Source organism: Carassius carassius, chromosome 17 (genome assembly GCF_963082965.1).
Source record: "Carassius carassius chromosome 17, fCarCar2.1, whole genome shotgun sequence".
In the NCBI taxonomy this organism is placed as follows: domain Eukaryota; kingdom Metazoa; phylum Chordata; class Actinopteri; order Cypriniformes; family Cyprinidae; genus Carassius; species Carassius carassius.
The window spans coordinates 4,242,421-4,256,680 of NC_081771.1; the positions used below are offsets into that span (position 1 = coordinate 4,242,421).

The 14,260-nt window shown below is 34.9% G+C and overlaps 1 protein-coding gene across 9 annotated transcripts in view; it reads left to right on the forward strand.

Annotated features, from left to right (window-relative positions):
• The window catches only part of LOC132160797 (receptor-type tyrosine-protein phosphatase T), a 236,362-nt gene that overhangs the window by 123,552 nt on the left and 98,550 nt on the right, over positions 1-14,260 (forward strand). For all 9 annotated transcript variants that reach the window (XM_059570487.1, XM_059570489.1, XM_059570490.1 and 6 more), the window contains exons 8-9: positions 541-837; positions 6,420-6,529. In XM_059570487.1, coding sequence (XP_059426470.1) covers positions 541-837; positions 6,420-6,529 — 407 coding nt within the window. The remainder of the gene's footprint in view (positions 1-540; positions 838-6,419; positions 6,530-14,260) is intronic.

The following is a 14,260-nucleotide window of genomic DNA, read 5'->3' on the forward strand; positions in this document are numbered from 1 at the left end:
ACTTTGACTGCAAAATGCGACAATTGACCAATCAAGTATTTAACAGAACCAGCAGATGATAATTTTAATAATCGAGTAAAATCCTGAAAAATGCATCAACTTGTCCACAAAAATATTAGGCAGCACAACTGTCAACATTGATAATAATAATAAGTAATAAAAAGACTGAAATTATGATGCTAATATTCAGAATTTACATCACAGGAATAATTTACATTTAAAATAGTTAATTTAAATTCCAATAATAATCTACAATATTTCTGTTACTATCATATTAATATTACTATTTAATGTAATTTTTTTCTGATCTTATTTTTGATCAAATAAATGCAGCCCTGGTGAATAAAAGAGACCCAAAAACAAAAATAGTACCTACCCCTTTTGCACAGTATACATATATTTTTGTTCTAAGAAAGAATGATTTGTCTTTTGATAAGTGTTTCTCATATGACTCAAAATAAATTAACCATGTAATGACCATTTCCCATCATATATATCTCTGACCTTCCTTTCTTTCTTTTTCTCTTTTTATCCCTACAGATCCAGTCAATGGTCCCCAGAACGTGAACGTTGTGGACATCCGTGCCCGTCAGCTGACCCTGCAGTGGGAGACCTTCGGATACGCTGTGACACGCTGCCACAGCTTCAACCTGACCGTACAGTACCAGTATGTGTTCAACCAGCAGGAGTTTGCTGCTGAGGAGCTGATTCCCACCTCCTCTCATTACACTCTGAGGGGACTCAGACCTTTCGTGACGGTCAGACTACGGCTGGTGCTGGCCAACCCTGAGGGCAGCAAGGAGAGCGAGGAGATCGTCAAGCAGACGGAGGAAGATGGTGAGTGGGATTATGTATGGTGGTGGAATGGGTGGATTAGATGTTGTAAATTATGAAACCTTTTATTTTTTACTGGCTTTAATTAAGTGTCAGGCGTCAGACCCAGGAAATTATGTATGTGTCGGTCCAGCACTCAGTATTGGTATCAGTCTAATGTGGATTTTTTATTTGTTTTTGTCAGATCATGTAACATTCATCCCTGCTCCAAACCCCTCCATAATTTGCACCCTGACTTCTCCAGTTTATAATAAGATTACTTCACTAATTACTGTGTCTGAACAGTAATCACATTACCGATGATCACTCATGACTTCATTTCTGAAACCCATTATGCTTTAGCAGATGGACTAGACAACATGCCAAACTGTCCATCCGGTTGTAAATTCAAAAGATCAATGCAGTTCAGTAATTGATTTCACTCACTCACTTTTACTTTTCTGTAAATGTAAGAAAAAATTTTAAAGTAAGGCAAGTCAAGGCAATATAGGTATACAACATATTTCAAACACAGTGGTAATTCAAAGTGCTTTTTTAAAGTTTTTAAAAAATGTTTCATAAAAGTAGAAAGCACAAAAAAGAAAAATGAATAAGTTGGATAAAATGCAATAAGATTCTACATTAAAACAAATAAGGAGCAATAAGACTAATCTTATATTATGCATGCAAGAGATTGAATGTAGTGTTGTTCTCTGTTATAAACTTGAGTTCACAGATGAGCGATTTGTATTCTTTTCTAATTTACTTCATTTCGTTTCTTTAATAAAATAAATTACAAATGCACTAATGCTTTTTACATAGTCCTCATGGTTCACATCATATAAAAGAAGTTTGACAGAACATTAGCATGGCCACTTAACAATAAATTAACAGAAAAAGAAATGGACATATAATATATGGAAATTATTTTATTTTGTGAAACGAACAAGACCATGGCGTGCTTTGAGAAACATGAAACTAGCACAGTATAGGAAATTGATTGCAAGGTAGAACAATTATAAAGTTTAGTGGTTATTATACAAATATTCTTTGATTATTCAGTCAGAATCAAGTATTCCAAAGAGCCATGGTACTATTATACTAATCTTTGTTGTTGTTTTTTTTATATTTACTTTATGCTCTTTCTCTCTCTAATGAAACCCATGAATATATCTGGTTTTATTTATTTATTTTTTCTAATTTACAAACAGTGTTGTATTGAATATATGTTTAAAATTTATACTGATAGCAAAACATGAATATTATAGGCAAGAACATCCTTTCATAGCCTATATTAAGCATCAGGGACTCCGCTATTATAGCTAATGTTAACAGTTGTAGATTTTGTCAAATTAGTTTCACAACATGCGTGGCCCTTACCACATTCTCAGATGTGAAAATGGGAAGAGTTCAATGACCTCGCCCTATTATTTCAATTATCCAACCTTTTAATGAATGCCTCTTACCCCTGGTTCTTGAGGGCTGAAGGGCCACTGGGATCGTTTTTTAAAGTTTTTGTCTTGGAGCGCTTCCGTTCTTTCCAGCTGAATGCAATTCTGATGCTTTTCAGAGTGCTGCTGTGGAAATTCAGTGATCTTCTGGGAAATGCTGTTCAGTAGTGGTTATTTAAAATTACTTACTTTTGCACTGTGGTCAAAAATGAACAGCGTAGAGTAAAAAAAAAGGGTTAAAAGCAGGTAAATTCTGTTCTCTGTTTAATTTTTATAGCCTAAGTGGGAGACTTACTGCTTTCAGCCTTTTGATAAAATAAGAAAATGCTTTTTTAAAGCATTTTGAAAACAGTTGAGCTTAATATTTTGTTGATTTTTATCAGAATTCTCAGACTAGAAAGTTCAAGAGAACAGTTTTTATTTGAAATAGTAATCTTTTGTGACACCTTAAATGCCATTTTTGACCGGCTTAATTCATCCCTGCATAATCCAAAAATGTAAAAAAAAAAAAAAAAAATTAAATAAAATTACAAAAACTATTATTGACCTTAAACTTTTGAACGGTATGATGTACAATTATTTGATAATTCGGAAATGCTGTGCACAGGGGCTGTTTTCTATCATATATTAAAACAACGCCAATGGCAAATATTCAGTATTCCCTCTAATGTACATTAAAGTTTGGTGCAGTTGTTATCATCAGCTAATAAAGTAAACCAGTGCGCTTTTTTATTAAATAAATCACTATTTAATTAAAGCTCATGTACACATTAAATTGTTCTGTAATGGTGGAACTCTAGAAAAATAATCATTGCTGCATAAGCCATACTTTTGTAAACGATTTGGAAACAGTTTAAATGTTTTAATAATGCATCCTCTCAGATCTCAGCAGCTGTAATGCTCACAGTGAAAGTCTTTATATTGTAAGACATTAGATTGTCTTGTGTATTTGAGAATCACTGCAGTTCTGTACAGAGTCAGATCCACTCAGACAAGTAAATGGAAACAGAATTGTTAGTCCGTAGTACTGCTCTGCTCTTCCCGAAGAAAAACAACAAATATGAAACAAAGATGATGAAAGCTGTCCTCCTTTAATCCATCCGTTCCATTGATGTGTTGCAGTTAAAAGGAAATCCCCACATACAGATAGAGCATGTAAAAGCTTCACAGTCTGTGAAAAGACACAATGTTTCTCAGACGTAGGGAAGGTTTGCAAGTGGCGCTTAATTCGAAAATTTCCCAGAGGGAAGCGTTCAGCCTCCGTTTACAATTAATTTCTCCCAGCTTGTTTTTAATGCTGAGCAATAAAACCGTGTGAAAATAAAGCCTATTGTCAGGCCTTAGATTATTAAATTATAGCGTATAATTCAAACTCATCTCATTTTCTTTTCGTTTTTCATTTTCATGTTCTGATGAGTCTGTTTTGATCTGGATAGAACTCTTGGTTATTCAGTATCTGCTCTTGTCTGCCGCACTGATGTTTTTTTTTTCTTTTTTAGCATATGAAAACCTATAATTGCTGTCCTTTGTGTTCGCAAATTGATGGACAGCTGCAACATATCAATAGTGAAGCAAATTTGTCCCTCTGTGTAACCTTATATGGGGATAATTGCAGGAGGCTGAAATTAACATGAGGACAGCAGAGCGTTTTTTGCCTTATTAGGTCAACAGCAACACCGACCCTGTGCTTACTGCTTGTCGTAAACAAGCGTAAACAGGAACAGAGTGAATATGTTGATCCTGATTTATTCAGAGACGAAAATAATCAGTAAGATTCAATGTATAATAATTACGAAACCTATTCAAAGTTATCTGTATCTGAGAGGGACAAGCATAAAGGGGAAAAGAAAATTTCCTCCACCTCCACCTTATATGGTGGAAAAGATAACGGACGGAGGACTGGATCTAATTATATTTCATTGTAACAGTGATTTAATATGCTTGTTGGCTAGTACCAAATCAAGCTATTTGAAGAATAGTTGAAAATATAATTTAACTGGCCTCACTTTGCAGTACAATATCTGACATCAGCACCTCGGTGAGAGAGTGTTATTCACCTTTTCTTTGATTAGATCAATTGTTTTCCCAGCGAAGAATAAATGCCAATGACTATTCAGCTTTTAATTGCGATTGAGGTAAAATAACTCAACCTCAATAGATTTTGAAGATGAACTTAGTCGCATGCAATTGGAATGAGAGGAAATCTGTTCTGTGAGGGAAAAGCAACTTTCTGTTTTTAAGCAAACTATAAGTGAGATTTCCATATATGGCTATTATCACCAATATCCATTTTCTCTTACTGCATGAAGTTTGGTGCAGTTGTTCTCAAAAAATTTATTTCTGCTAAAGAAATTGTTGTTTTTCAGTAATAGAGAAACTTTGGAAGAAAATGGCATTATTGCATAAAACATAATTTTATGGACATTGACTAGAAATGATTTAAAAGTTTTAATAATGCATCCTCTCAGATTTCAGCAGTTTGTAATACAATAAAAGTGTTTTAATTTTGAGATATCAGATTAGCTCAAATAATTTCCTATAGAGAATAAATGCCAAAGACAGTACAGTTTTTAATAGCGATTTAAGTCAAATGAAGATGAACTGGGACTTGCCATATAAACAAACAGAAAGAATAAGATGAGATGAGATCCTTTCTTTTTTCCCTCCCTCATTAATTGGAAGAAACAAATATACATCTCAAGACTTACTACTTTTATACTTTGAACTATTACAAAATAAAGAGAAAAAAAAACAAAGAAAAGCAAGCATAATGCATGCCAGTACATGTGAACGTACAAACACAGTATTATATGCATATATATATATGGAGTGTAGTTACACCAATCAGTAATGGTGGAAAACATGATTGTTTCATAAATCACAATTATCTGAAGACATTATTTGCATGCTTTATTAATGTATCCTCTCAAATCTCAGGACACAGTGAAAGTGTTTGTATTTTAAGTTATTAGAAAAGCAATTTTTTTCCCCTTTGAAGAATAAAAGGCATATTCATCTTTTAATATTAAATGAAGGCAAATATCTCCACCTTTAAACATTTTGAAAAGTACTTTTTTTGCTTCCAATTAAAAAAAAGAAAAAAAAAAGAAGAAGAAGCAGCATTCTCCTTTGTTACATAAATGAGATTCCCAAAATAAAAATATGGCTTGATTAGCTTTTCCTCAATGAAATACTTCACGGTTTAGGTTTGTGTATTGTTGCTGTGTTAATGAAATGCTGCATGTACAATAGATGCTGTCATTCTTTTCTTCGGCGTTCAAGACGACCTCCAGCTAATCTGTTTGTGCCCGAGCTTCCTCTCCTGCTTGCCCCGTTACAGCCCTGCCATGCTCATCTCTTTAATCTGCCCTCCCAATTAGCTGCGACTTAGTGCAAAGCAAACAGCAGCGCTAGGGCTGCTAAGTTGGACTAAACGACCTTTTAGTAAGTCATTAGCTCTCTTTGCACACACTGTCAGGAACAGTCTAACTCATTAGTGTTTCATCGCTAACACTAATCGCTAGTCAAGTCAAAGACACTAAACAAGACTGAGAAATGAAAGACAACTAGCCTCAGGTTAATATACTGTTGACAAATTACTAATCCTATTGGCTATTTATACTATTGTCTATTGATAAACTGAGCCAAATTAGCACATTTGCTTGTTAATGTATGAAATCGTTAACTCATAGCATCTCTGAAATTGCTATTCTGGCATACGAGAGCAGGATGAAGCTGTGTATGGATAATGCTGGCATCTTGAAAACAGGTTTTTAGGGTGTTAATGATGTTCTAGCAAGAGTATATTTGGAAAACTTGCAATGCGTGCCAGAGGGGATGTGCGCACACAAAAATATGCAAATAGACACACGTATATGTGTGCAGTGGTACTCGTAGCACTTGTTAACACCTCTCGATACCGAAGGGTAGCAAAGCTGTTACAATTCACACTTCGAACATTGCGGCTGAGGTGTGTTTGACATAGTTTTGCTTCTTTAATCAGCCAATCTCTGCTCTTCTACCCAGCAACACAAGCCAATTCTGTCACCCTATATCACCTTTGTACTCTTGACATTTAATTTAAAAGTGTTGATTCAGTGGTACAGTATTTGAGTTGCTAAATGTTTTAAATGTCTGGTTGTGTCTCTATACCAGTTCCTGGCTCCATTCCTATGGAGTCCATCCAGACTGGCCCATACGAGGAGAAGATCTTCATGCAATGGAAGGCTCCGAATGAAACTAATGGAGTCATTACACTCTATGAGGTGAGAAAATCTGTTTGGTTTATTACAATTTTATGTATTTATAATGTATATATTTAAATAAATGTAATATTATCAGGGTGTCTGTAGGTCTTAAAAGGTCTTAATTTGCCCTTACATAAATGAAGGCCCTCTTAAATTCATAAAGTCATGGTATTAAATGATTCATGCATTGCCAAAAATGAAAATCTTCCTCAGTTTTTGTTTGTTTGTTTTTAAGCATAAGTATTCATTAAATGAAGATGTCTCAAGATTGAATGAAGTCTTGGAAGACCGAACAAAATTAAGTTAGTTGTGCTGGAAAAATGCAGCTAATATCTCTCGATGGGGTACTTGATTTAATTAATTAAATCAAGTTGATTGGCACATATTCTGTCTTTTTTTAATCATGCAGTCACTTCATTCTGATAATTTTGACAGAAAACAAGTCTTCTTATCTTATGCAATTCAGCTTATCAAGAAAACATATCTTTACGATTTCCAGATCCTAGTGGTTGAGAGCAAATTAATAAATTGTAATACTTATTTTGCTTCAATTAATTAAAAAGTAAGGTAGATAGTTTGGAAGTTGTATTTTCATGTATGAAATGTTGCTGTTCTTGTGTTTTAAAACTATATATCAAAGTGCATTTCTGTGCTAAAATAAGTTGGCAGGATGCTATTTGGTACAAATATTGCACACAAAAAAAGTGATTTTCTGTTGGAGGAAATGCTGTTTGACAGCATATTAATTATTTATTAGTCAATGCATAGAATATCCACATTACAAGGAAGGAAATGAAGTCGCGGCATGACAAAAACAAATTACATCCAGATTTTGCATAAATGTGTGTGTTTGAGTGGGCTGGAGGCACAAAAGAGCCTCACTATCTCTTTGATTTGATGAGGAAGACAAACCACGTAGAAGACATTGTGCATATCCAGGTACATCATTAAAACAGGGTTACGGCATATGCCATCTTGGTGATAAGAAGATTGACAGAATTTACTAAATGTATCGAGTGGGCTCAGTGCGGTCCCATTTGACCAGATAATTGCTATAATAGCCCTCATTGATTTAATTAGAAGCGTCCAATAGAATTATCCGGGAGATCTGAGCAGCCGTATGCCTCCTCTCCTCGCTTTTAGTGATTCAGACAAATTAGACTTAGGACAAAGAGCTCGGAGGCAGGAAAAGGAAGGCACAGAGATTAATGCAGCTGAAGGGTCACAAAAGGATACAGTTTTGTCTGTGGGAAGCAAGTTTCTTGATTCAAAGCTTTAGGAATGTTTGGACTTGGAGACTCATGGAAATAAAATAGGGCTGCAGCAACTAGAAAAAAAAAACATTAAAGATTGATAGCTTTTTATCTGTTTTGATGTATTTTGTTTTTAAGAGTATGAAAAGTTATTTGCAGTATACTATTTAAACATTTTTGAAATGCAGTATTGCGTATACACATCATATGCAATGCTGCATACACAATGTATAATACTTTTATTGCTATGCATTTTAAATGTATAAAATTTGTTTATATATAAACCAAACTTTAAACGTATAAAAGAAGATAGATAGATAGATAGATAGATAGATAGATAGATAGATAGATAGATAGATAGATATATGATTTTAAGATGATAATACAGTATATAATAATATAAATTTTATAGTTTATGTTTTTATTGCAATATATTTTTTATCTGTGTTCATAGAAGTTTCTATAACTAAGTATTTCCATTACACTCACTTCAATGGCAATCAAACCAGAAGAGATTTGAGGTTTAGTACCTACAACAAGGACACAGAGATGATTGCTTATGACTCAATCCTTGTAGGAATGAACCAGTAACCTTCTGGTTGCCAGTCTCTAGGCCACACCACCCTATATGTACTGTGTGTAATGAAGTACTGGTTCATTGATCTACACTTGCAAGAGCAGCTCTGGAGCCTGCTAAATATGACACACACACATCACAGTGGGTTTCAGATCAGATTCTGAGTACCTGAGATGTGTCCTGCATCAAAATCCATATTTTTGATCAAATTTCCCCTCTCTCCCTCTCTCTCTGTCTCTTTGCTCTCCCTTCGTTTCACTGCACAACAGCCTCCTGTTATCAAACCATCAAAGCCTTTCAGAAATTAATTGCTTTGCTGACAAAATAAGAGTGTGCGTTTGAAAGCACATGGAAAGTGAGACAGAGAAGATCCTCAACAGCTCCTTATTAATCAACAGTGAGACGTGTAAAGTGAAGGTGTCTTTTGTCCTCCTGCTTCTTTCATTTTTCTTTATCTCTATGCAAATGAGGATGAGTAAATAGCAGAACACTTCTGCACACGCGGCTGTTTAGTCCTTGATCTTTGTTTTGTTTAATGTGCATGACATGTTGTGAGTTTGCGATGGTGTTTCTGATGGCTTCCTGTCTGGAGTTACGTGGAAACAAGCACCCACATGTCTGATGGGTTTTCAGGGGAGTGATGGACAGGGACATTGAGGGTGCTTTCACATTTGGTCCAAACCCGAGTTCAATTGCTTCCCCCTCCCCTTGCCCCTGCTGGACAGTGTTCACATTATATTATTTGAGTACGAACCTCAGTTCATTTGCATCAAGACAGCATCATTCACTTCTGCGATTTGGTACAATCATGTTCACATCAGCAGCGAATTTTACCGGAGTTCAATTGAACCGTATCCCAGACCACCCCTTTTAAGTGGTCTCAGGTACAGTTCACGGGTGCGAATAATTCAGACAACCATGTTCACATCATCCAATCAAACTGAATCTGACGTCAATCGAACCCAGGTGTGCACCAAAACTGCTAGTGTGAAAGCACCCTGACACTCTCTGTGGGTACTGTTATCTGTACACTTTAAAATTAACATGACATTTGAGTTTGAGCTGATTTTTTGCAACAAAAATTTGCCATATTATTATTATACCATGTTTTTTGCTACATTGTATTTCAGTTCATGCCAAAATGGAGCATGATATTATACCATGACATTTCAGCCCGATCTCACAGCAATTCATACATATTTACCGAGGTGGCTAATTCATATGACTTTGCCAAATCATACATATTTTTTGAGCTGCACTATTCGTATGAATTTTTACGAATTACCTACACCTAACCCCGCCCCTAAACCTACCCGACACTTGGGTTAAGACAAATCATATAAAATCATACGAGTGAGGTCATACAAATTCGTATGAATTAGCCACCTCGTAAAATACATACGAATTGGTCATGAGATAGCGATGGAAATTTATAAAGCCCATTGTACATTAATTTCAGTACCATAGTATTACCATCAAACGCCATCAATGTACTTCTTTTTATGATGCCATGGTAATTTTTTCATGCTAAGATTTTTAGATATCTACCATGGAAATACCATAGTATTCTTGGCTTTTATGAAAGTAATTAATACTATTGTTTCAACATGTTTTAATTTCTAATTCAAATAAAACAACATTGATGATAATATGTTTTTTTTTCAGCAATTCAGCATATTAGAATGATTTTTGATGGATCATGTGACACTGAAGACTGGAGTAATGATGCTGAAAATCCAGCTTTGATCACATGAATAAACTATATTTTACCATATATACACGTAGAAAAAAACATCTATTATTTGAAATTGTAATTATGTTTTGCAATATTGCTGTTTTTGCAATATTGCTGTTTTTACTGTACGTATTTTGATCAAATAAATACAGGCTTGGTGAACCTTTAAGCACACACACACACACACACACATAAAAAATTTTACCGATCCAAAACTTTTGAACACTAGAATAAATACTATACAATAATATTATATAAAAATACTATAATCTTGGTTAGTTTCATGATATTGTTCAGCATACCAATTGATGAACCATGGTACCACCATAATAAGATTTTTTCTAAGTAAAAATATGTTTTTCTCTCTCTAAATAAGTCAAAGTAAGGAGCTGTCATTCTGTGTGATTATGTAGTTTGGAAGGTTTCACCTTTAAGGAAGATAAACAACATCTTCTCCCCTTGCGGGATGGAGGAAAACCTGTGCACATCCCACCTCCTGCCTTCATGGTGTTGTTTTCATTTCCATCAATAAGCGCTTGAGTTGCAAGCACTCGAGTTAAGAGAACCAGTAACCCCTATCTCTCCAGAGCAGCTAAACCCGGTTAATGGGCTCATGGTCCTGCACGTCTGGTCTAGAGACAGCTGGAGGGAGGTCTATATCTGGGTTAATGTCGAGAGTATGGTTTTTATTTACCGTTTGTCATGTCATGAGACGGTGAGATTGAAGTACCCTTATTTTGTCCCAAACAGCAGACATTGACATAGCATTGCTAGTAGTCGGAAGGAAGTTGTGTTAACAAGGTACCGGGTTTATGCAATGAGTTAGGCACTGGATTTTACAAAGTTTTTGAGGTTCACGCCATCTTTAAAAGATATTCATAATTTTAGTAATTATGTAAGTAGTAACAAGTAAACAAAAGATCCATGAGCAAATTATGTTTTCTTTCTTTTTTTTTTTTTTTGAGTAATATCTATGAAGTAAAGTTTTTATTTTGAGGGAGAATTAAAATTTGTATCACCAAGTCTATAGACATTTTCAACTATTTTCATTCTCTCTCATGTCGTATAGTTGTTTGTGGAGAATGGTGAGCCATGTTTTGAATAATTTGTGCGTTGACATTGTTTTTAGATTTATTCACATTTAAAATAATGTCAAATCACATTGTATTGTAGTTGATCATTGTGGTCAGTGTCTAAGTGGACAGTTTTTGATCAATATATGAGAATATATAATTAGTATTTGTATAGTACTGTATTTTCTTCTATATTTGTTTCTTTGTCTATTTTATTCTGTTTTATGAATTGAGTGCAATGTAACATTATTCTATACACCAATTGTTGTGTAACCCCATTTCTTCCTGGCATCCAAAGCCCTCATAACTCACCCCTCAAAATTTACCAAATACAAAATATTCTGTATTCTCATCCAGTCTGTTTACCAACTGAATCTCAGGAGATGCTGGCTTGAACAAGGCTGAAGAATTACTAACCAATCCAGCTTGGGTTTATAGTTTTGCATTTCACGTATCTGCTTGTATAACAGCTGCCTTGGATTTCAGGTTCTTATAATCTTTTTTGAATGGTTGGAAGTCCATGCAGAATGAATTTTAGATGTTTAATTGCTTCGAGCTTATTGAAGTACTTCTTTGTGACAGATGTATGCAAGTGTGGTTGCAGGTTTGTTTGTTTGTTCTTCTAGGGTGCCTTTTTTGTTAGTTGTTTTACTTGTCACATGAAAAAAAGGAATATTGTATGACAGTGTCACAAGAGACTTTATCCCTGTTCCAAAGCGTAGTGAACTGCCTTCAGTATATGCCTGCTGTTTATATAGGCATATGCCTCATATGGCTCAGTTGAACTGGAACCTAGTAAGTGTCTTTTTTGGAACAATTTCCATAGGCAGCAACTAAGGGGCAAATTGAGGCAAAAACTTTTACTAATGTCGTGGTACACAAAACACTTATATAAGCACACAGAATAATAGTTTTATAATGTTGCTAATATTTATGCATTTTCCAATGCTCATCACAATGCATTTGGTCAAATCAAGGCATGAGAACAAGCTGTAAAAATTTAAAAAAGTAAAAATAAAAAAAGTGTGTTTCATAAGAAAATACTATTTCAGTTTTTCTACTGCAAATGTTTTTAATTTTATGTGTTTTCCTGCTGTTTCTTTGTAATTGATTGTGAAATGAAGTACTGCACCTTTTTTCAAGTGAAGCATAAGAAGCAGTGTGCTTAAGTTGCCTTTGGAAAAGTCTTTTTGTTGCTAGTGCATTTATTATGCCTTTAAAGGCTGCTCGCTCTGTTTTGGAACAGCATCTCTGTCCTTTTTTTTTTTTTTTTACTCATTGCTGAAGTGAAGTAGCCATAAATCCGATATCTCCCACAAACAGGGCTGTTTTCTTCACAATCCCATCTCCACTGCCAAACTGAACTGGGAAATGAACCCTTTTCAAATCAGCTGTGGTCAATTAAACTCAAGCGGCTCTTTTCACAAAGAGCCACAGTGCGTTCAGTAGTGAATTAGGCCACTTTTAGCAGCCTGTCGCGTGGCATCACATGCCCCCTGGCCAACACTTCCTGTCTCCCCTGACAACAGTCTGATAAGAGAGAGAGAGGACAGATGAGAGCGAGAGATAGATCCCCCATCCTCACCTCTTCATTTCATACTTTCAGTCTCCCACAGGTTTGACCATCCCTTGTGAGTTCCGTCCCTTTTCTGAAGGGTTGAAAGTCCATGCAGAATGAATTTTAGATGTTTAATTGTTTTCTTCACTTATTTTAAATTCAGTGTGTTACTTGTTGTGTCTTTGTAATTGTTGGTGAAATTTACCTGCAATTTCTCAGTGAAAATTGTTTCTTCACCTAGGGTTACACTGAACTAGACACAAACTCAGACCTGTATCAAAACATCTTGAGTGCAGCTTACAGCCGATTATCCATCTGTCTGTATATTTCACGAACAATACCCTTCAGCCACCTCACGCTTTCGGTTTCATTGTGCTGTAAAGAACCTGTGTTTTACGAGATATGTTCAATACGACCTGCTGTTGGCTGAATATATTAACACCGATCAAGGGCACACATTTACAGAAGAGCTTCACTAAAGGCAATAGATGATATTTTAAAAGCCCCTTTAATAAAAGGCCTGCCATCAATCTCTAATGGCCTTTCATTTACAAGAAAACCTTTGAATTTAAAACAGAAAAGTATCTAACTGGACATAAGAGCACAATTATATGCTTCTGGCACAACTAAAGACATGAGTTGAAGCAGAATTACCTGTTTGTCCAAACAGCGACCGAAGAGGGTTTAAACATTTCTGTCAGCATGTACAGTAAATTGGCAGCTGTAAAAGCAAAATTCAGGCTGTAACTCTCTATTAAGACTGATTTATAATCCGTAACATGTAAACTTGTGCTTGGCAGTATATTACACCAGGCTGCTCCACCACACCTCAGCACCACTGCGTGATTTACTGACCCAACAGGAAATCATAAACATGATAGCATATTAAATCAAAACTAGGCTGCTGGAAAACATAAAAAAAGCCAGTATAAACAATCCTTTGACATGAAATAAAACAACAAGCATGAAAGTTTAAGGAAAACCTATGAATAGCTGGATACTGTTACTGCATGCTCTTGTCCTATACAACACGTCACATGCAGGATTATTTTTCTTTTATATATTATTTTAAAAAGTCCACACATTCATACTCCCAGAAGAGATGGTGTGTGTGAGTCAGTATGAGAGTGTTTATTAGACAGCATTGTCTAATAAATGCTAATTCTGTCATTTATTTAACTGTGTTCATCTTCATGTTGCTACAAACCTGAATGAGTTTATTTCTTCTGCAGAAGCATACATTTTCCAAGCTGCTTTTTCAACAATTGTTTACCTTTAAACAAAAATTTTCTCACAAGGAAACATTAAATGTAGCAAAAGTGACAGTAAATACATTTATAATCTTTTTTATATAAATGCTACTTTTCTGAACTTTCTATTCATTAAATAAAAAGCTGAATTAAAAAAAATGTGTCCATTAAGCAGCATAACTATTTTAATCATTGATAATAATAAAAAATGTTTCTTGAGCAACAGATCAGTATATTAGAATGTAGGATCACTGAAGACTGGAGTAATGATACTAAAAATTCAACTTTGCATCACAGGAATAA